The sequence below is a fragment of the Pyrus communis genome, chromosome 11, assembly GCF_041283825.1.
Source record: "Pyrus communis isolate YQ-2024b chromosome 11, ASM4128382v1, whole genome shotgun sequence".
Taxonomy (NCBI): Eukaryota; Viridiplantae; Streptophyta; class Magnoliopsida; order Rosales; family Rosaceae; genus Pyrus; species Pyrus communis.
In genome coordinates this window covers 27,632,822-27,655,983 of record NC_142575.1, presented here as the reverse complement: position 1 = coordinate 27,655,983, position 23,162 = coordinate 27,632,822, and the positions used below count along the sequence as shown (strand labels likewise).

The following is a 23,162-nucleotide window of genomic DNA, read 5'->3' as shown; positions in this document are numbered from 1 at the left end:
AAATCTAATGCACTCAAGAGTTAAAGATTGAATGTCTGGTGCTTAATTTTAATGGCGATATCGAGTATAGCTTTGTGGTTGATTTGCCCCGAACCATAAAAACCTCGAGCTCTGCGATGGTTTCTTGGCCAAGTATAAAATCGCTGCGAATTTGAAGTTCTTGATTATGTGAAGATTCGTATCGGAAAACCTTCTGCAGATTATGGTGAACTTAGAGCTTTATTTCCAGGTAAACCGCCCAAGTCGTGCTTTCGAGTTTTTGTTCACGGTATATTATTCATATTCGTATGAGTTAATTGAGTTACGAAAATAGTCTCTTGCCAGCTCCTGTGAATAAAATTTTTAGACCATGAATTTAGACGAATGAGTTGCCTAACACTATGTTTGGATAAGGGAAATAAACTTGGAATTTTGATAAAAGTCAGAATTTTTAAATTAACATGGACCAATTTCCTTGTTTGGATTCATAAACATAGAAATTTAGAATTTCCGCGTGAAAAAAAAAACTTAGAATTTGGGACCTTCAATTCCCAAGTTCAAATTCCATGTAAATAGATGTCATTTCCTAATTTCTATGATTGAGAGTTTAAAAGTAACAAATTTTGCATTCAATTCTATTGTTCTTTTAGGTTAACCAAACAAGAAAATTTACAAATTCTAGAAAATAAAATCTCGTCATTTCAATTTCCGTCATTTTTAAATTCCTTAGTAATCTTAAATTTCTTTATCCAAACATAGTATAAATATGAGGTCCAAATTACCAAAATTTAGTCATAATTACATTCTATTTACCATTTGATTTAGACCTGGTTTGGTACTGAGGTGATTCTGAAAAAAGCTGCTATAAAAAAAAACTGGGAGCTGTTTTTGTGTTTGGTAAACACTCAGCTTCAGCTTTTTTTCACAGTTTTGGATGAAAAAAAGCCAAAAACAAGAAGCTCCAAAACCCAGCTTTGAAAAACCGGCTTTTTTTCACATCTGTTTTACATAAAAGTTTACCAAACACTCTAATACTCCTTTTTTTTTTTTTTTTTTTTTCAAAAGCACTTTTACAAAAAAGTTTACCAAACACTCTGCTGCTTTATTTCACAGCTGCTTATTCTCACAGCACAGCAGAAGCAGCTTTTTTTTCAAAGCACAGCAATACCAAACCAGCCCTTAATGTAAGAGAGTAAACCTCAAATCCGTGACCTTTTGGCTACTAATGTTCAACGTTCCCGCCAAGGCTCGCACTCTTACTAAACCGCGTGTAAGAGCCTAAACCTATTTGATTTAATGTAAGTGCCTAAACCTCGAAACCGTGACCTTTCAATTATAAACGAACAACAATTCCGTTACACCAAGACTGGCCCTCACAAGGTGTGAGGCCCCTTTTATGCAGTATTTAGTGACTAACGATGTTCGTTACTTTTGAATGTTTTGTATGTCAAGGCTGTCAGCTATTTCCACGAGACTGGACAACGTAGAAGAAATTGCACACGCAGCTCCGGTCGAGAAATTTCGGGTTGAAGTTTCCCTTCCTTACGCGTTTGGAGCTCATTTTTCTGCACGCATAAAATTACAATCCATGTCCAAGAAAAAGCAACACCAGAGATGAGGCTCAGAGAAGCGTTGGAATATCCAAGAGCTTCAGAAGCATGTTTAGCGGAGATAATTTAAACTTAAAAAAAATGAAAATTTGAAGTTAAATTATCTTTCAAATTCATGCTCATCTGTCGACTCAAATTCCGAGTCTGTTACATATAAGGCTGTAAATCGGCTTGAAACAGCTCGAGCTTGCACCAAGTTTGGATCCGAGTCTTTTACAGCCCTAGCCATATAGGAGATCAAAATTGTAATTTTATTATCTCAGCCGCAAAATACAAGCTGGATGAATGAAGTGAAAGAGTACACCAAGCATGTTATGCGATCTGCATTCGTCGCATTCCACTAAAACTCAAGGGAAAATTCTATAGGATGGTTCATTGCATTTCACTAAAACTCAAGGGAAAGTTCTATAGGACGGTAACAGTCAATAATGTTTTATAGCACGGAATGTTGGGCGGTCATAACAGCACATGCAAAAAATGAGGGTAGTGGAGATAAGAATGTTCGTTAGATGTGTGGGCACATGAGAAATGATAGGATTAAGAACAAGGTTACGAGTGGCAATTGAAGATAAGATGAGAGATCGGCTAAGATTGTTAGGACACATGAACCGAAGACCTACAAATGTTCCGGTTAGAATATGCGACTATGAGACAAAGGCTCAAGACAAAGGGCAGAGGAACACCTAGGAAGGCTTTGAAAGAGACTAGATATGAAGTACATGGAGCTAACGGGGAAGACTTAGTGCAAAACCAAGCACAGTAGTGTTCTAGATTCATGATCAATCAATTTGCTACGAAATCAGTCACAAAATACAGCCTTTTCTATGCATCTGCAAAAATGGCTAAACCGCTGAGGAGAACGAACGACAAGAAATATTACAGCCTAGAATGTATGACAATGAGGCTAAAGTGGACAACAGATACAGAAGGCTACCCTTAGTTGTTCGGTCTGACTATGAATCTGTATGCACTTGAAATTCTTAAACTAGGGGACTAACGGAATTAAATGCTAGAATTACACTGAACCTTTTTCACACAGGAGCATCAGGGTCCAACCTTCTCTGAATAGCAGCGGCAGCCTGAAAATAAGAGGGGTAATACTGTAAACAAAAATCCAGAAATGACTTTTAAGAATTACACCAAGACAGCTCAGTGACTTATCCTCACCTCCATGTTTCCAATCTTGTACTGGTAAGCCATCTCTTCTCGGAGTTGAGCTTGTTCTTTCATTGCTTGTGCCTGGAAATTTTAATGGAATCAAAGGATGACAAAGTGCAACTTTGACTTCAGACGGAGTTTATGTACAATAAACAAATTGAACGTTTTCATGAGTAATGAAACAGAAATGTACCAGTCCACTCTGCATAGAGCGCTTCAGAGCCTCTACTTCTTCTTCCTTTTGCTTTTCACGCACTTGCATCATTTCTTGTCTGAATAGCAATATATAATATAATATAATATTATTAGCCAAACCCAAGAATGTAAATGGTTTAACAGATCCAAAATGGTATTATGTTTCTCCTATCCTCTATATAAAAAGTTGCCCGAACATTATTTCCTTTTGTCTCCAAAATACTATTAAATAAGTACAGCCAGGTGAAATATAATTTTTTCTCATTGTACATAGTATAGTTATTAGACAAAATGTGGAGTGAGTGGTTGACGCGTTAGCTATCAATGGAAATCATATGAATGTACTAAAACTGAATGTTGCCAAAACTAGTCCATAAAATGAAATCAGATAGCAATAAAAACAATACCTTTTCTGTTCCTCATCGTTGAATACAATACGTTCCGTTGGCGCAACCTTCTTAAAACCTCTTTTAATTTCCTTTTCCATCTTATTCCTGTAATAATTATCAAGGCTGTAGTACCTGCAACCACAAAGGTTAAAGTAATTACTTGTCATTCTGTGATATTACTTGAAGATGAATCTAACGAGTAAAAAAAAACCAGAAAAAGCGAGAACATACAATCATTCTCACCCTTACGAACCCTTACAACCAACAGAGAAAAGGTTACGCATGTAAAATTAAAAGCACACAATTCTTTTTAATTTCAGATAATATCTCCCCATTGTTTCCATCTCTAATTAACACAAAACTGGCATGTTCTGCTGCCAAATTGTGAGCCAAAATCGCACATTCAGACACAAGTAAACCTAATCACGCATATTGATTCAAAATCTGGCAACACAATGGCTGTCTAGTATATTGGTTATACACTATGATCAATCACACATTTATGGCAACACTTGAAAGAATCAGGCAAATCAAGAAGGATATTTAACTAAAATTAAATCAAACACACATTGCATTCTCCTCTAAATCCTAAGAGAAAAGTGTCTATACCACAACCGCAGGTTCAAAAATATCGAGACTGATCTATATAAAATAGCATATCATTTCATTAGGCCTAGCGTAATTCAGGTGCTTAAGCACATTAAGATAAAATTTCTACCTAAAAGGTGTGCACCACAACCTCACCACAACAGCAGGAACAAACCTTTGTAACTTTTTCTTTTCGGACAAATAAATTGAAATGACCCAAGCCAATAGAATAGAAGCTTACTTTTTCGAAGGGAAGGTAGCTGTATTGTGATCTTCCATGAACCTATTAAAATGGAAACAAATTTCTACTCAGATTGTAAGATACAAAAGTTAGAAGGAAAATACCTAGCAAATTCCTGTTATCGTCATTATATAGATGCTTTCAGAGAAAATAAACTAAATGCATCCGCACATCCACACACCCACTTACTGTTTGAACATTTGCTTCTCTTCCCAATTTGCCAGATGTTCCAGGTTCACCTAATGAAAGATAACACAATTACCATTAGAACTATCATATCGACGACTGCAATTTGGAAACGGATCAACACACGGCTTCGAAACACATACAAATCAAAAGGTAAACTCTACAATCTTAGAAACTTTATGACTGAAATAAACCACTCTGCAAATTAATGGTTTCATGGGATGGTAAAATAGTTTGAAAAGGAATTACCTGTTTTACTTCCTGTAACCAAGCTGTGAACTCTGGTCGTTTGTTCCTATACACAACAGTAATCATCAAATTCAAGTGGGAGAAGTAAACTTCTTTTTCCTACATTTTCTCAGCAGCCAAACAGAAACTTAAAACCCTAAAACAGTATAAAATTCAGCAAACATACCACATGTCAGTTTCTCTGATGATCCCATACTTTCCCCACGAATTCGTCACCGCTCCTACCTTTCCTTTCTCCTTCTTCTCCTTCCTCTTCTTCTTCCTCTTCTCCTTCTTCTTCTTCATCTCTTCCTCTTTCTCTCTCCTCCTCCTCTTCCTCTCCTTCTCCTTCTCCTTCTTCCTCCTCTTCCTTTCTCTATCATCATCTTTCTCTCTCCTTTTCCTCCTCTTCCGTCTCCTGTCGCCGTCGCTCTCGCTACCACTATCACTCTCCGACTCCGAATCCGAGCCGCTCTCCTCCGATTCCGACTCGGACTCCGAATCCGTATACTCCTCGCTACTGTACCGCCTCCGCGACCTCCTCCTCCTTCTTTTCACGTGCTTTTCATCGCCGGACTCCGAGCTTTCCCGCGCTTTTCTCCTGGATTTACTGCGCTTCCCGTCTTCGTCGGCCTCGGAATCCGAAATTTGTCGCGCTTTCTCGGATTTTCTTTCGGTTTCTTCCTCTTTCTCGGAGCTCCTGCTTCGTCTCTCTGAAACGCTGCCGTTTCGATCTTTACCCATTTTGCTGTTCAGGGAGAGAGAGGGAAAGAAGCGAATTTAGACGATGATGGAGGTGGAGAGCTAATACAGTGGTTACGTTTCTGTGTTTTCTTCTGATGAGTGATGAGATTTATATGGGCTTACAGGCCCTATATTACGGATCTGCAGCCCACTCTAAGTTAAAATCCAGTGGACAAGCTTTGATTAATAAATTTTACTCTTCAAATTATCATAAACAAATAGAATTTGAAGAACGAATCTATCAGCTTTCTAATCTAACAAATTTATTGTTTGATAAAAAAAAAAAATTGAAGATTGGATTAGTGGGACAACATCAGCACACTAATAAAAAATACTGACGATTTTAACAGAATAATTAAATTAATGTGCAATAGAAAAATAAGGGATCAAATTTATCGATTTTTGAAACTCAGTGACAAAAATAAGAAGTTGGATTAATGTCAGAAATCATTTGCAATAAAAACTCTTATTTTGTGTGTCTCTCATACAAACAAACATAATAATTGATGAAATCTAAATAAAATGATCAAATTGATGTGGGCTAATGGATGCCAAAAACGACATTAAGGGATTTTGAAAGTGAAGAATTAAAACAATTGACCATTTGAGATAAAAACTCAATATATTTGCACTCGGAAATTTTGAGAATTGGGTGCGTTGAGAGATAGGATGGGTGTGCCGCACTGACAACTCGGCACTTCCACTGCCATCTCCAACCCCCGCTTAAACCCCCCAAATTCCTTTCCATCACTCCACTTGTTCCTCCCATGGCTTCTGCAGTCTTCAGACTCCTGAAAAGGCACCAAAGCCTCTCTGCAAATTCAACCCCAACAAAATATTTCTCCAGATTAAGGCACACTGCCAGTACAAGAAACCTCTACTCCAGAATCAGTCCTCTGGGTGACCCTTCTCTCAGCGTAGCCCCAGTCCTCGACGAGTGGGTTCAACAGGGCCGGAAAGTCAATTACTTTGAGCTCCACCGCATTGTCCGAGACCTCCGAGCCCGAAAGCGGTTCCGGCACGCCCTTGATGTGAGTCGATTCCAGGAGCAAGGTCCCTGCTCCCCTTTTGGTTGCTCAGAAAATGCATGAAAGGAAACTGTTTTGGGGTTGTTTTCCTTGTGTTTTTTGTTGGGTTTCCTATAATTTACCTGAAAGAGCTTATTAATTTCAATTGCATGATTGTTTTACCTGCAATGCCCTGTTTGGTTTCTGAGAAAGAGAGATGTGAAAGAAATTTTGAATACTACAGACACAAAACGAGTATTACTTTTGTTTTTTCGTATTTGTTGAGACTAATTGACAGAATTCATTGCTCAGGTTTCGATATTCGAAATATGTGTTCTTTTTCCCTTGAAATTTAGGATCAATAAAGCAGATTTAATATTGTCCACAGTTTTCAGGTGGTATGTAACTCCAACTTCTGCCTTGCATTTGTTGTTGTGCAGGTTTCTGAATGGATGAGTAATAAAGATTCGTGCCAATTTTTACCCGGTGATTGCGCAGTGCAGCTTGATCTCATTGGTCACGTTCACGGTCTGGATGCTGCAGAGAGCCGCTTTAATAGCTTGAGCAATGAGGAAAAAAGTGACAAAGTTTATGGTGCACTTCTAAATTGTTTTGTCAGAGAAGGCCTGGTCGATAAGTCTATTTCTCATATGCAGAAGATGGGAGAGTTGGGCTATGTTTCCACTCTCACCTACAATGACATTATGTGTCTATATACGCATACAGGCCAGCCCGAGAAAATCCCTGATGTGATGTTTGAGATGAAGGAGAAGGGTGTTTCTCCTGACAGTTTTAGCTACAGGATTTGCATGAGCTCTTATGGGGCGAGGTCTGATCTAAGCGGCATGGAGAAAGTTTTGGAAGAAATGGAGAGCCAACCGCACATCTCCATGGATTGGATTACTTATGCTATGGTAGCCAATTTATACATAAAAGCAGGTCTGCCCGACAAAGCGTTGGTCTACCTGGGAAAGAGTGAAGAGAAGGTGAATAAAGATGCACTTGGATACAACCATCTGATTACTCTTTATGCAAGCCTTGGATATAAAGATCATATGATGAGGTTGTGGAACCTCGAAAAAGCCAAGTGCAAAAAGCAAATCAACCGGGACTATATAACCATGCTTGGTTCTCTTGTGAAGCTTGGTGAGCTTGAAGAAACTAAAAAATTGCTAGAGGAGTGGGAATCATCTTGTCACTGTTATGATTTTCGAGTGCCAAATGTCCTCCTGATCGGATATTGTCAAAAGGGATTGGTTGAACAAGCGGAAGAAACTCTTCGAGACATTGTCAAAAGAGGCAAGACTCCAATCCCAAATAGCTGGTCTATTCTTGCTGCAGGGTATGTGGACAAGCAGAAGATGCAGAAGGCTTTTGAGTGCATGATGGAAGCTCTGCATGTACGGGCAAATAACACAGGATGGAATCCGAAATCTGGTTTGGTTTCAAATGTATTGAATTGGATTGGAGATAACGGAGACATTGAACAAGTAGAAGCTTTTGTGACCTTAATGAAGACTGTGATTCCAGTAAATAGTGAAATGTACCATGCCTTAATGAAGGCATACATCAGAAGCGGGAAAGAAGTAGAAGGGCTATTACAGAGCATGAAAGAAGATCAAATAGAGACCGATGAGGAAATCGATAGGTTAAGACAGACGCAATGCTGAAACGACATGAGGGCTTTTTATGGGTACATTTCAGTTTCCCTCATCTATACTATTTTGTAAAAGTAGAACTTGAATTTTAATGCAACTCTTACATTTAGCATGTTGTTGAGCAGATATCTGAGTAAAATTGATAAAGACTAATAGATAATCTCAGTTAGTCTCTGGAAATACTAGTGATACATAACAGTATCCAAATGCGTAATATAGGCTTACGAACAAAGTAAATGCATTGGAAAATAACTTATTCCTTCACCTTTGAAGACAATATCATCAGTATGTATATTGCACACAAAGTGATCATAAATAACTGTCTGGTTACCTCTTAATTCATAGGTAAAGAGATACCAAGGCTAGTCGACAGCATGGTAATTGTTTAAGCAATGCTATTGATTTGATGGTAATGGGAGAGAAAGTATTCGAAGTACCCAGTATTCAAGTGGGTACTCCACGTGTCATAAAATAAGTTGAGGGACACGGAAACATGTATCATTTCCTCCACTTGTATTATGACATGTGGAGTATCGCTTGTATACCTGGTCTGGTGCTTGGAAAATCTCCCGTTACAGGGAATTATAGAAAAGAAGAGCCAAGACTTAGTATTTTGGTAGTAATTGGTTTTAAGTAATAGTTCTTCTTCCCCAAAGATTTAATTCAATTGTTCTTAATAACAATGCTGCATAAGTAAATATTGTAAAACAATTGCACAAACTGCACTGCTCGTGTAAAAAACAAACATTTCATTGCTAAATGATTGTAGATCAAGTTTCCAACGTCCTTCATTTCCCCAAAAAACAGAGGGAAAAGGTGGCGGACTGAGAGTATGGAACTGAACAGCATGCATAGCTAGGTAGAGTATTGGAGAAAATAGAAGTTTTCTCCCTAGTTTTACGCTTGTTGTATAATGTAAACATCTTGTGTAGTTAATACTTTTCTCAAGTGAATTTGGAAGGGGTTTTCATGCACAACAAATAACCTCAACCTTCATCGTTGACACATTCGGTCACAACAAAGAGCTAAACATGGTACTGGCGGTGCTCCCAGCTGCAACCAACATTCATCCGAAAGGGTAAGTGATCTTAAATACTGAGTATTTGGTTAGGTGTCAATTGTTGGAGAATTAGAATCAAATTCATGATGAAACTTTTATTGAATTGTCTAACTTAATAGTCCATATGTTCTTTGGTTTAGTTCAGTGTTCCATTGGGAATGTTTCGACATTAAGAACAATGTGTTCATGTAATTCTGTAAGAAACATTGATTGAAGGAGTTATACGCCCACGTAAACGTGCAATTTGAGTCAAAACGTGTGAGTGCTAGTTCTCTTCCTCCGCCAATCTCGGGTTGGTGTCTCTTTGTATTGAGAGTTTCATCTCATGTCGAAGAATATGTCAGGGTTTTGATGTCTAGATATATCATGTTCTTGGTTCATTTTGAAGAGCAAGATTAGGCTGTCAAATTGAAACAATGTATTTGGAATGTAATTGAAGTGCATAGGTACGTTGTATTTTTATGGGAACTACTATTAGCATTCTAAAAATCTCATTCTACACTCATATTTTTCTTTCTAATTATGGAAAGTTTGGAGTGCAAAATGAGATTTTTGGAGTGTTAATAGCAATTCTCATTTTTATTGTTTAGAAAAGAGTGGTGATAAACCCACTCCATTGTCTTATTTTCCCACCCACCTTTTAATAAAAAAAAGTTAATACCAAATTTACTCTCTTGTAAAATGACATCTAAGACCAAAGAACAGAAAAATCCCTGCTGTCTAGGTTGACAGATTCGTTCTTCACCATCTTCTAGAACAACCCACCTCTCTAAATCTTCAAAAAATAAAGTCCCCAGTACCTTTGCCTATTTTAGTTTGATCTGTTTGTTTTTGTTGTCAGTACTAGCAAATAGCCTTGAAAACTAAGATAAAGGCTTGTCTGTCCACAATCCACATACCGATTGTTGTGGCAGGCGCAGATGAAGTGGAACACGGTGTTCTCGGGGTGGGTGGTGTGCTGGAGGATGGAGAAGACGCCTGGAATTGTGTAAAATGTATTGTATAGATGTGATCCTCTTGCATCTTGATTAATTGAATTGTGTCTTTGTAGATTTTGTTTTACTCAATAAAACTAAAAATAAAAAGAATTTCAATATAAAGGTTATTTTAGGAATAATAGTTAGTGGGAAGATAACATTTCAAGTTTTTAACTTTTTGTGGTGGGTGAGATTATAATGTGAGTGAGGAAATAAAATACTGTAGTGGGTCTAGTAGCACTCTTAGAAAAATGGACAATTTCATGGTAGCCGTAATAATTATCGTATCCAGTCTCGATTGGAATGTAATTGAAATGGTTTCTAAATTAATTGAAATGGTTTTTTTATTAATTGAAATAGTGTCTAGGTACATATGATGGTCATAATAGTTATCCTATCTAGCCTCAAATGGAATGTAACTAAAAATGGCGTGGTCCAATATCTTAGTAGACAAAGTATTGGATTTTTATTCATGCATCACGAGTTCAAAATCCCTTTTTTCCTAAATTATTGCAATAGTTTTGAATTTTCTCCCTCTTTCTATGATAGTAAATTTTTTTTTTTTTTAAATGTAACTAAAATCGCTTCGTATATATCCATATTCTATATCAAGCTACACATTTAGTCATGCAACGATAATCAAATTACGAATACAAATATCTTGTATAGGTAAAAAATTTCAAAAGAACAACTAAATGGTCATACGGTTTGTGGTGTGACTTCTTTTTTTTTTCAAAAGTTATCTTTGAATGATGTTCTAAAAAAAAAAAACGCTTCGGATCATAAAACAACTCTGTAAAATGAGTTCCCACAAGTAGTTAGTACTGTTATATATAACTTATTAACTGGTCAGTACTTTACGTATACTTTAATAATCACGAAAAAGACAATAAAATTTGTGCATAGATGGTAACATTACCAAGAATGCAAACTGCTTTTGCGAAAACAAGCTCAATGTTGAAATATCTATTATTTGGATATTTATCTGCCAATTACGGTGAAAAATATGGGCATAGATGGTAACATCACAAAGAAAATGAAATTCGCATACATACATTTTAGCTGTGCCAAAAGCTATTTCCTCTAGGGTAAAAATTACCTTAAGTTATAAAATATAACCAGATTTTCCTTCATGCATTTGAGCGTTATTTTATGTTCACGTGGCCCGTGAAAAAAACTATACGGGCCCGTCACAAGTCTATATAAACCTTCATAGCACAAACCATTAGCCACACAATACTGTCATACTCACATATGGCTAGTAGCTAATGCTTTCATAGTCGCATTCTTTCAAGTCTCTTTCACCCAACTCCTTACCAATCTCCACTCAGCCATTCCCCATTCAGTACTAGTACCATGACAACCCTCTCATTTATGCTCGACGGACTCAATACCAACAACCAGCTGCTAGCCTCGTCAATCGACTTGCAGTGAGATCATGCCAGCAAAAATGTGTCTTTCGGAGATACCTTCGATCAATAAAAATGTATGTCGGGGTGTACTCGTCTATCCATATAGACCAGTGCTCCCCACGATGATATTTCAACCACATCTCATTTTCCAGGTTTTGGAATATTCGATGGTCGTGGGCTGTCTCAACACTTGGGAGGGGGAACTCAAAATCCATCGAATCCAATTCAAGTACCATCAACCCGCCCATTATTTCCATACAACACCACTAAATCAGAATCCTTTAACATTTCAACCACCAACCCTAAGCAGTCCACAAAGTTCATCGCTAACCAATCATCTTCCAAATACTAGTCCTAATCATGTCGTGCCTAGGACTAGTACTGGATTTAGACTTCCATCACTGATCTCATCCAATATAAATTTTGGCAGAAGGCCAACAACTGCTACCAACCAAGCTGAAGATCATCATCAGCCTCAACCTCGTCCTGCTGCTAAGGAGAGCAACACTACAACGACGACGACAACAACAACAATAATAACAAAAGACAGCAACAACAGCAGAAGACAACAACAATAACAAGAAGACAGCAATAACAATAAAAATGGTATCACCACCGGCCCAACTCGAGAGCGAGCGTAAGTGCTTCAGAGTGTGGCAAAACGCTTGCAATCTGGAGTGCCATGCGGGGCATATGAGGTCCAATACAAGAAAAAGGAAACTGGAAGAAGCAACAAGTTTTGAGAAAAGATTCAAGCCTTTACAGGTCTTGACTTGGTTAAATAGTGTTACGTTTGAGAGCAACTCATCTTCTTGGACAGAACAATCCCTTTACTGTGAGTGCTAGTTGTCCAAGCCCTACCCCATTCGATTCCCCACTGGGAGCACAAGTGCTTCGAGTGGATCAGTTCAACATGGTGCTCATCCAACTAAGGCGTATAAATTTTATGCGAAAGAAGTTCCCAATGAAGAGTCAACGTTTGCGTTTTATTTTCTTGTTCTCTAATATCACTTGGAATGAGGATCCTCTCCAAATCCTCTTTGTGAGGATCCCGAAGATAAATCGTATCCATTCATCGTACATCATGTAGTCAGTTTTCGTTGTTCATGTTTAATTTTAAATAAAAAAATATTTAAAATAATTTATAACCGCATGAACGGATATGATTTTAGGATCCCCAAGATCCTCACAAGGAGGATCCTCATTAATATCACTTGTATCAATTAGAAAAAAAAAAGTTCTACTTTTAGAGAAATAGTATAAATAATGAAACAAATAGATGATAAAAATAGAAGTTTTCATCCAAAATTTGATCTTTTCTTCTAGTCTTCTCTCTCCTAAACTTACCTAAGTTTCTATTCACTAATGAAGGTCATATTATACTTTAGTGTTTATTTTTTCGTACCAATTTAAATAAATATTTAATTTTTACATTAAGTGTCAATAAATTTTCAGCAATTACCACCAACTTAATTAGATCCATCTCATATAGTACTCGATGGTCATCATTTGTATTCAAAGAGTGTTCCTTAATTAGTTATGTTGCAGTTTTGTGCGTTATCCCCATGTATCGAGTTATGAACCAATTCAATTTCTAGTTGTCATAATTGAAGTTCTTTTGACTTTGGAATTATATGGTTGGGTTCTTTTGTTTCTTCTCCTACTTGTCACACATACAAATCTGTCAATATGATAGCTATTAGATTCGCGAAGTTGGCCTTGATTTTTTCTATTGAGTCTTAATTTTTGGTTTAAAGATTTCTTTAAAGTTTGTACCTTGTCACAAAAACACAAGCAAATTATGAATAAAAAACAATAGGTGTCGCTAAACTCAAAAGACTTACCACCAACATAACTAGATGCAACTATTATCAAACAAACTTAATCACATCCAATCCTTATTCCCAAATCTTAGACTTAGTATGTTGTTTAGCGCATATCTGCATCCACAAAACTTGAAAATGAATTTACAAATACAAACTAATTGAGAGGTAGATAGTTTTTTGCGTTTGCCGTTGTACTTAAGACTTTCTCTTTTAAAAGTGGAATATGTATATTTCGCAACAAAGTCATACGGCAGATTCCAAACTGAATAGAGCCCAAGTTTTGTTGTATATAATTTAAAATTTTTCTTGTTAAAAACAATGTTTCATTTTTTCGTAAGTCCCTCCACTAATTTGTTCTAGCATTGAACAAACAACCATGAAAATTTTTAGCACTTACTTTGTAGGGGATCAAATAATTGTGGGCAAGGTATGAAAAGTGGAGCCAATTCTTATGTAGTAAGCCTAATGGATCGAAGTAACAACAATACAACAATTTTTAGAATTTTTATTTTTGGCAATGCCCCTTATAGAATGTTGTCTTTTTGAAAATTAAGAGGTTGGCCAGTTTTAAGTAGGATCCATACACTGTATTCATATTTCAAAGACATTCGACAAAGCGATATGGTTCAGATTCATGCATAACAGATAAGTCATGATTGTCGTAATAACTACTGTATTTAGGCTAAAATGGAATGTGATACTCTAAATATCTATTGTTTATTGTTTTCCATATATAAATTCAACTTATAGGATACGATTTTATGACATTTGTATGGTAAAATAGTTAACCACAACCAGGTGAACATTGATGTTGCAACTTTGTACATAAAAATTCAAAAGAAGAAATGTAATTGTAATAATATATTTATTAATATGGTTGAATAAACATACAAATACAATAATGTTTCCCAACTTGTTTTGATGAATTAGTTAGTCGTACGTAAGTTCAGAACTGGTTGCGGGATGAAAATGTTTGTCCAAATCCCCAAGTGGAAGGAACCACATTAGAAAATACAAGTGCTCTTCCATCAACCAGTGTGAGCTTAAAAGAGAGTCTCTGGTTTCGAAGGTCAACGCTGCTTTGCCAATTTGCACCCCAATTCCTGTGCATGGCCAGCCACGTTCCTCTTCTCATCCTCGACCCCCTAATCCATGCAGCCTTCACGTCCCCACTTCCGCCGACGTTGGAGATCATCACCATGTTGAAGCTCGACTGTCCCTTCAAGGTGAATCGGACTCCGCCTCTTCTTTTGCAGGACACTCTTTAGTCCATACACACATTAATTGCAAAGACGATGATCAAGGTTTGTTATAATGTTTCAGACTACCGTCACACCAAAAATTACTTGAAAGTTACATTATGTATAACATAGGGAGCAATTATTAATAGTCTAAAAATGTCATCATGCATTAATTCATGTATATTTTCTCTCTTATGCTTTGATAAAAGAGAAGTACGGTATAATAACATTTTTGGACTACCAATAGCAGATTTCATAATATATCAATTCAACACATCGATCAATAATGTAAATTAAATTAGATTATAATTCAACAATTAAGACTGCACAAGTTCGAGTCTCCTTTTTCATATATATAAAATTTTCTTTATTAGACCTCAAGTATATGTTCGGGCCGGAAAGATAGTGCATGCATGTTGGGATTTACTATATTAGGACTTTTGAATGGGCACTGACTATAAACTCGTGAATTGTTATGTTGTGTAATAATGTATTTTAGCCATATAATATTGTTGCTACCTTCTGTAAATGACAGGAACTATGCCTTCATTGCCTTGTCGGGCAATGCGAAGAAAAGCAGGCATGGACATGTCAAAGTGTTGGTGGGGAAAATTGCACCACCCGCCGTTGTTGTTTGGGGGGCAGAAATTGGTGGCGGAAACCGTCACAGATCGACCTCGAAGGCACCACTTTGGATCTGTGTTGTAGTTGCACATTACTTGGAAACAAGCCCCACACGCCTCACCTCCTCTGAAAAGTGTGCTACTCACGGCAGCTGTGTTCACTCCAAACCCCGAATGGATGGTATTATCGTAACCACAAGCACCACCTACGTACACATAATGTAAATCAACAATATTGTTCTTAAGATCATTTCTTTAAAACTTAGAACTATAATATATGAGATTTGAATCAAAATCTCTTACAACGAAGTGAAGGAAGATTGCATGTCACTAGACCAGCAATCATTGACAATGTTATTAATGTTCAATTTTAATTGAAAATTTTAAGTGATGGTCACCGCATATTGCACAAACAAAAGAAAAATGGTGGCGCCCATAACAACCAATTCGAGCATATGTCAAGTACACAAAAGTTAATTAAAAAAAAATTATAACGTGCGCTAAAATTTGCGCCTTTGTTATTGACAGTCCTATAACATATTAGGTATATAAACGGATATAAAAGAAAAGATGTGAGGTAGAATGACATTTTTAGAATACATAATTAGAAATTAATAAGAAAACATATTATTGGCACACTTGAAAAGTTATATTGCACTCCTCATTTGTGAAAGCATGAAAGAGAACATTCATGGAAGAGTGCATGATCATTTTTTTAAAGCGTCAACAAACAACTTTGGAAAAATAATAAAGAAATAAGTAGTAAAGTTACACAAGTGAAGGAACATTATTTTCTCATCAAAATAAAAGTGAGTTACCAAGGGTGGCTGGGTCTTGGTTGGTCCCGTAGAAAGTTGCATGACCACTAAGCCATCCATCGGCTTCAACATTGGTGAGGATAATGCCCTCCAAAACTATACAAACGAACAAGAAAATATGCCAGAAAAGAGGCACCATTATAATTTCTCTGTAAATTAAACCCCCGGATCGATTTTTCTGTACTTGTTACCAGACAAACTCTCAAGTTCTTTCACTTTCTTGAAGAAGCAGGCTTCCATTTAGTATTTTATAGACTGATCAAAACAGGATCGTCGGTGACTAAATTAAAATAAAATGAAAATTAGCATTAATGCATGCATGGTATCGTATATATATGTATTTACTTTACAAAATTAGTATTTGCAAAACGCGTTTTCCCACGTCCTATGAAGTACGGAAAGACAGTGTACGATAAGGGAATGACGTTTTTTTGAGACATGATAGAGCAAATACATGTGATCACAACTAGTTGTGCGATCTTCTATTTTTTCAGAGTAACATGTCGGTGATTTTGTCGGTGATCAAATTCAATGATACGAAACATGCATGAAGCTAGCAAATATGAGTTTACCATTATTAATTAATACAAACTCGAATATGGGCACGATCGATCTACTGCTAAACCGAACAATATGAATATGTTTTGGTGGTGGCGACTTCAAATGAGTTGGGTTAATTAATATGTGTGTTCAGGTAAAGATTTCTCTAGAGAAGGCTCCTTGGACCTCAGCACAGCTTCTCAAGGGATTGGCACTTTGGATGTGTAGTCGGGCTCTTGCTTGTTGAGATGCTACAAGAAGAGAACAAAGTTAGTTCTAAAAGGTGCCTTTGTGGGACCTTAGGTGTAGGCATTGAAGCTTGCAATCAAAACTAACTAAGTGCTAGGCATGCCACTGCTATCTCAATATAGCAGATGTAGAACAAGTGTGTTTTAAGTTGATTACTTGCGCCCCAAGTTACTCAAACTTCTTGTTATCAAATGATTGTCACAAATGAGTTAAGTCTCTATTAAGTTCTTTTTCTTGCCTTGATATTTTGCTCATTGTTTTTCATATTGATCTTTGTAATTACCGGAACTCTCTTTTTAACTATGTGGCAGATTCATAAATTCTTTCAATGACGGTCGTGGATTCATCAATTTCGGGCGGAGCTGGATAGTACCGAGGATACTATCACCCTATTCTAGGGCAATAGACGGAGTCCAAGCAATTCCTTCGGATGATCATGCTTGTTTCGCAAGACACGCGAGCTGATCCTGATATGAACTTAATCAGATCGAATAAGTCTTGGATTTCCAGTAATCACAAACTTCTAAGAGGGTGCAATATCTACTCCTAGATATCCTCTAAGATTCTCCTAGCTTAGAACAAAGATTATATCCTAAAAAAGCTCTCTTTCACACAGTATAAATACACTCATCTGGTGTTCATATCTGGTAACGCAATCTAAACACTTCAATTCACTTGTCCACTGCTTAAGTCTAAAATTATTCACTAACGTGACCGTCGGAGAGCCTTTAGCTGACACCCCCTCCCTCGGTCTTAAGCTTGCTCATGGTTGTTTACTGTTTTACAAATTGCTCGATGTTTGTGCACTGCCACCACTCACGACGGTGCAAATTTGGTTCCAACATGTGCCAAATTTCATTTAGCCCCAAATGAACCTCAATTTCCTAACCCATACCACAGATCCAACCCTCAATACTTTCTTTTGCCATCAATTTACCAGTTTTCAATTGAGAAGTCTGACCAAGTTCCTGTGCCCATTGCCCACTCTAGGGTGAATCGCCACTCATTCAGTTGAAGGTGTGCGAAAAGCATTTGAGTTCGGCACAAAGTTTTGCCCTGCCTCCTTTTGTGGTTATGAATTCATGTCCTACTTCACTGAAGTTTGAACTATGTTCTTGCTGATCTCCGGGCAGTGGATATAGTGAGGTTTGGTTGCTTCTTTTGGCTTGCAAGTTAATTGGTGATAATTGTCAGTTTTGCTTTGGGTTTTATGATGCTATTGGTATGTGGTTTGCCATTGATTTTTATTGGGGCAATTGAAGGTTTGTATGTGGTACGATGTATGGATGGATAATTTTATGGTGTGGAATTGACAATGTGGGTTGTCGGCCACTTCTGATTTCGGGTAGCTGCGACAAGTCATCCCTCATCTAGGCTTCTAAGTTTCTCTCTATTAGCCACTTTTGGGCCTCTACTATTTGAGACCTTGTGGATAATCTTTTTTGGGGGGTAAAACTCTTTTATGTTATTTCTTTTATGTACTCTTTGAAATTGCTGTAAAGAAGAACCATTACTCATACTTTGTTTGTATAAGTAGCTCTTATTTTTTCATGCCGACCATTCGAGGACTGCGTACGTTGTATTTTGTCCCATTTGGACTTTCTTTTATAAACGTTCTCTACCACTTGAAAAAAAAAAAAAAAACAAACAAACAAACAAATAGTACCAATACCATCGTTCAAGTCATTTTGAGTAGTCTCATGGGTCATTTTGACCCACTCGTAACACAACACCAATTTTGAACCTTAACCATATGATCAAGTTGGACAACTCCTAAACCAGCCCGCACATAACTCCCTTATTGTCAACCACTTAGTATAGAAGCTTAACAGATTGATCACGCGCTTATTGAACATATATTTGGTTTCTACGCCCGGTTTGATTTAGCAAGTTTGGTTTAAATTACTTTTAAAATGACTAAAAATGATTTCAGATTATCAAAAATGTTTTTAACCATCTTTTAAAGTGATTACATACTAAAAAATAGCAACTGTAGTGCCTTATACAAGACATGCTATGTGCTTCTAATAAAAATGTATTTATTGAAAGCGCTTTCGAGCAAAATTGTTTTTTATTAAAGTACTTCGAAAGAGCTCTAAGATGTTTTGGGCCTGGCCCCTAGATGCATCCAAAAAACAAAAGGGCTATACTGTATAATACTAGTAAAATACAAAATCTCTACCAGCATATGGTGTATATATTCTGTATGATGGTCATTTCTTACAACTGTACAAGAGTGAAGCTATATAAAGAATATGTTCAGAACAAGAGAAGGCACAGCATAAAACAGCAGAAAAGAAAGATGGTTACTCTATTGAGAGATTTGTCCAGCTCTACTTCCTGCCTTCTCATCCTAAGACTACTTGGGGTGTACGAATTCGGATACGGGTAAGTAAACAAATTAGTGTTTGAGTTCCCAAACATCCTTGCAAACACAAACTCTCCAACCATTCCAATCGTTGGATTGGATAAATTTGTCATCGTTGTACCCCCGAGATAAGCTGAATCTGAGTTTGTAGCATAACCACCATAAGCGGGATAGTACTGATCGTGAACAGACTCTGAATGCCTTTGCAAAAAATTTGGATGAAGTTGCTGTCTTGGCACTGATGTGGCGGTAGTAGCAGTAATCGGTGGGGGTCTACGTGGTACGACCAGATCCAACTGAGATTTCTTTCCGTCAGAATCTGAAGAGGATAAGCCCCGACCGTAGAGGGGAACCACTGAAGAAGGGGTGATGTTAGCCTTACAGACAGGACAAGTTTGCTGCAGGTGGGATTGTTCATCAGAGGCAGTTGGTACCTGAAGCCACTTGTAAATGCACGGCCAGCAGTACAGGTGGCCGCAGAGAGTCACCACAGGTTCATGTGCTGAATCTAAGCATATGTTGCATTCAAAGCAGCCAGTGTCGTTGTCCGAGACTGTAGTTGGGGATGAGACTGAATTCCACTTCTTGACAGAAACATCTCCAACTGAAACAAAGTGTGTCTCAGGCTCATAAAAGTTCTGTTCCATAGCGATATGTTCTGTTACAAAAGGGTTTGTTTATTAGTAAGCATAAATTGCCATTACACACCAGTAAAACAAAACAACTCAAGTGCGTGCAAATGTTTGCGCATCTGACAGAAAGAAGAGAGATTCCATTAATAAATACTACAAGCAAGGAATTTCGAGAGTACAAAAGAAACTGTCCCTAAATCTTATGACCTCGACTAAAAGCTTTTATAATCAATCTTAACAATGTCACTGACAACTTCCTCAATCCGAATTCTATCTAAATAGACACCAAGCATTTAGAAAAACCACAAATGAATAAAACAAATCCGAATTCTATCTAAATAGACACTAAGCATTTAGAAAAACCACAAATGAATAAAACAAAGGAACCAACATAGAAAATAGTGTTTAGTGTTTAGTTAACTTTAAAGCGACAAAGACAGAAGGATACAGAAATATCACTTAGCCTCTATTGGAGGACGAAAAGAACAAGGGTTTTAAACCCACTAATCATGTATAAGAAGAACATAAATGACCTCTACCCATCTTAATCCTAAACAATTGAAAAGATGAGTATGACTAACATGCCAGGATCATGTTCTCCCCCCTTTTTCACCTCTCACCTCCAAAACAACTCAATGTTAACTGTTAAGCCTACAATGTTTAATTTCGGTTTCTTGACGATTCAGTAATAAATAAAATAACTCTCAAGAATAGATCTTAAGAACCCCAGAGGATTACAAGATTAAAGATTTCAGTAATCCAGGTTCCAAAACCTACAGATCTTGATTCAGGACTTCAAATCAAGCCAAAAGTATCCACAAAAAAAAAATGTTTTGGAAGAAGAAACAATGTTGCAAGAGTGGATTATGAAATTATGAGGGATTTACGATCACAAAATTAATCAGAAATCGCATATGCCAAATCAAAGCGAAAAGAATAGCAAAAACTTTCTTTTTTTTCTACAAACGATACAGGGGAGGGGGGAATTGAAGTCAGGACCTTGGGTGCAAGGTGAAGGCTTCTAAGCTTGCAAGGATAGCAAAACTCAAAAGCTTAGTCTCCAAAACGGAACAGGTTTATAGATATTCAGAGGGAATTCTAGAGGACAATTTAATTTCAAGAGAACAAATTAGTACCATGAGGATGCCTAATCATTTGTGAAGATTGGCCTTCATAAGAACTATAGTGTAAGATGCTCAATTTTTAGGATTCAGGGCAGCTAAAGTAAGCCTAACAAAAAATTTACACATTCCTTCAAGAAAATTCCCAGTTCTTTGTAATATTGATCAAACAACCCACTAACAGCTAATGTTTAGCAATTGAAACATGTTTTTTTGTAGGATGTAAATCAGTTGAAACCGAAAAATCGCCAGTGGGAGAATTACAATGGCAGAAATTGCCACCGCCACTCACTTCCATTAATAAATTCCTCTATGGAAAATCACATGCAAAGATATAAACCTTAGGTTCCAGAAACAACTTCTCCCAAGCAAATAGAACTCAGAAGATGGGGAAAAAATAAAACAAAAACTCCTAATTATCCAGGACTACATGAAACAGTTATATTTTCAAGGGATTAGAAATCACAGACATAATAAAATCACATTAAAACATGGCAATTGAAACCCCAACACAGAAAAAAGGAGGAGAAAAGGAACCAACCCATCATTGTTCTAAACGTGAAATCAAAATTAAAGAGAAACCCATCAAATAAAACCAACAAATTCAAGAACTTTCACAGACAAAGTCCAGAAACAAATAATATGAAAAAGAAAATTAAGAGAGAGCGAGAGGTAGAGATAATGCATACCGAGGAAGAGAAAAAGCTGGAAGGGATCGAGGTGGCAATCAAAAACAAGCTCCGAATCTTACAGGTTACGAAACAGAGGAGAGAGAGAGAGGTGGTGGGTTTGATTGTTGGCGACAGAGAGGAGAGGTGAAATGGTTGAGAGCGAAAGGGTTGAGGTGTAGGTTGTATAAATACAAAACAAGAAAGAGATCTTTGAGTATTGTATTTTGGTGTAATGTTGTTTTGGGGCTCAAATGTCATGCAAGATGTGAATATATATATTTACAACGAGTTCAACCGCGTCGGCTCTTCAATCCACGTATGAATGGATTTATTATGGTAGTTCAAATCAATTCAACGCCATGATCCCTTTTTTTCCTTTACCCCTCTTTTATTTTCTCTGTTTGCTTGGACGAATTTTTGTATGTATTCCGAGCACAACATGATACACACTTACATGACATAATCACATTGTTATTGTAATGTTATGTAACATTGAAATAAGAGAAATGTTAAGAAAATTTCAAAAAAGTAGGATTCTTTATAGACTTTCTATTACCTTATATTTTTTGTACAACATTTTATAATATTGGCATGTGAATTAATGTTAAACAGTAAAGTAATAGAGAATCTATAAAGAGTCTTACTTTAAGAGTCTCCTTAGCATTCACATGCCTTTGTTTTGTTGGCAAGGGACGCAATTTGCGATGTACGTGTGTCAGGTTAGTTGTTCTCTACTTTTAAGAAATATTTTCTCATTATCCTTCCACTTTATTATTGCACATAGTGTATCGCTTGTCTTCTAATAGAGGAGAAATTTTTCCATGTGTCATAAACACATTCTAATACACTTAATATAATAATATAATTGGTTGAAACTTTTTTTTAATTTTCAATACACTTAATATACTGAGCCATATTCCCTACACCATGAAAAATATCTCCTAATACAGTAAAAAACCTGGGTTTGATTGAGGTTAGAAATGAGTTTTCTTGCCACATGTCATTGATGTGGCAAGAAGGTAAATTAGAACGAGCTTACAGTGAAGTGTTTAAGCTTATAAGATCTTAAATTCTTTGTGTAAAAAGTAAACTACTTATTTTTTTGGTAACCTTATAAAATCAGTTTCTTAGCTCTATTTTTTTCTTTTTTTTGTCAATATATTGGCTCAGTTTTAATTGGTCTTGTTTCAATCACTTTTTGTGTATTTGATTAAAGATACGTATACTTAACGATTTTTTATTGTGGACTGGATATGAATATCTTGAATATAGTCTATACAAATCTCTAAAATTATTTTTTAAGGATGAAAAATACTACATCCGCATTAACAAGACAATGTTTTATTTTAAAATTATTGTAATTTACTAGAAAAGAGTTTCAAACTCTAGGAGGTCTCTTTTCTTGAACTGAATTATCTGTTATGAACCGGATCATTGAATTGGATTAGAACAAAATATGATCCACGTACGTCCTTACGTACCTACATCTCATGCACCAATAAATTCACATTTAGATCAAAAACCTGTGCAGCCTTGCTATTGGTGTTTGGCAAGGGCCGGCAACAACAGAGGAACGTTCCTGGTTCCTAGCTATGAATTTAGAAGAAGCAACTAGAAACTACGACTAAACCAGTGAAAACG

The 23,162-nt window shown here is 36.7% G+C and overlaps 4 protein-coding genes across 9 annotated transcripts; 1 reads left to right on the top strand and 3 right to left on the bottom strand.

Moving 5' to 3' along the window:
- Positions 1 to 1,594: 1,594 nt before the first annotated feature.
- LOC137742682 (uncharacterized) lies at positions 1,595 to 5,417 on the bottom strand. Of its 3 annotated transcripts, none has more exons than XM_088679989.1 (9): positions 4,762 to 5,406; positions 4,596 to 4,641; positions 4,350 to 4,399; positions 4,161 to 4,202; positions 3,350 to 3,463; positions 2,941 to 3,019; positions 2,757 to 2,828; positions 2,616 to 2,668; positions 1,595 to 1,799 (listed from the first exon to the last, which is right to left on the bottom strand). In XM_088679989.1, the coding sequence occupies exons 1-8, from the start codon at positions 5,316 to 5,318 to the stop codon at positions 2,621 to 2,623; spliced, it is 1,008 nt and encodes a 335-aa protein (XP_088536115.1). In that variant the 5' UTR covers positions 5,319 to 5,406; the 3' UTR covers positions 1,595 to 1,799; positions 2,616 to 2,620. The 3 variants fall into 3 exon arrangements, with proteins under 3 accessions (XP_088536115.1, XP_068338711.2, XP_068338710.2); XM_068482610.2 differs by having other exon boundaries at positions 1,595 to 1,810; positions 4,762 to 5,405; XM_068482609.2 differs by lacking the exon at positions 1,595 to 1,799 and having other exon boundaries at positions 2,329 to 2,668; positions 4,762 to 5,417.
- A 544-nt stretch (positions 5,418 to 5,961) lies between these two features.
- On the top strand, positions 5,962 to 9,273 carry LOC137743626 (pentatricopeptide repeat-containing protein At4g21705, mitochondrial). Of its 3 annotated transcripts, none has more exons than XM_088678918.1 (3): positions 5,962 to 6,349; positions 6,766 to 8,018; positions 8,791 to 9,273. In XM_088678918.1, the coding sequence occupies exons 1-2, from the start codon at positions 6,086 to 6,088 to the stop codon at positions 7,993 to 7,995; spliced, it is 1,494 nt and encodes a 497-aa protein (XP_088535044.1). In that variant the 5' UTR covers positions 5,962 to 6,085; the 3' UTR covers positions 7,996 to 8,018; positions 8,791 to 9,273. The 3 variants fall into 3 exon arrangements, with proteins under 3 accessions (XP_088535044.1, XP_088535045.1, XP_088535046.1); XM_088678919.1 differs by having other exon boundaries at positions 5,980 to 6,349; positions 8,916 to 9,273; XM_088678920.1 differs by having other exon boundaries at positions 5,996 to 6,371.
- A 4,924-nt stretch (positions 9,274 to 14,197) lies between these two features.
- On the bottom strand, positions 14,198 to 16,139 carry LOC137741586 (expansin-A12). Its single transcript, XM_068481282.2, has 3 exons — positions 15,941 to 16,139; positions 15,019 to 15,328; positions 14,198 to 14,520 (listed from the first exon to the last, which is right to left on the bottom strand). Exons 1-3 carry the CDS (start codon positions 16,077 to 16,079, stop codon positions 14,205 to 14,207), a joined length of 765 nt encoding a protein of 254 aa, XP_068337383.2. The 5' UTR covers positions 16,080 to 16,139; the 3' UTR covers positions 14,198 to 14,204.
- Positions 16,140 to 18,892: 2,753 nt separating this feature from the next.
- On the bottom strand, positions 18,893 to 21,784 carry LOC137743319 (E3 ubiquitin-protein ligase RMA3). 2 transcript variants are annotated; one of them, XM_068483185.2, is made up of 2 exons: positions 21,540 to 21,784; positions 18,893 to 19,755 (listed from the first exon to the last, which is right to left on the bottom strand). In XM_068483185.2, the coding sequence occupies exon 2, from the start codon at positions 19,742 to 19,744 to the stop codon at positions 18,989 to 18,991; it is 756 nt and encodes a 251-aa protein (XP_068339286.2). In that variant the 5' UTR covers positions 19,745 to 19,755; positions 21,540 to 21,784; the 3' UTR covers positions 18,893 to 18,988. The 2 variants fall into 2 exon arrangements, with proteins under 2 accessions (XP_068339286.2, XP_088535026.1); XM_088678900.1 differs by lacking the exon at positions 21,540 to 21,784 and adding an exon at positions 21,392 to 21,514.
- Positions 21,785 to 23,162: the final 1,378 nt, after the last annotated feature.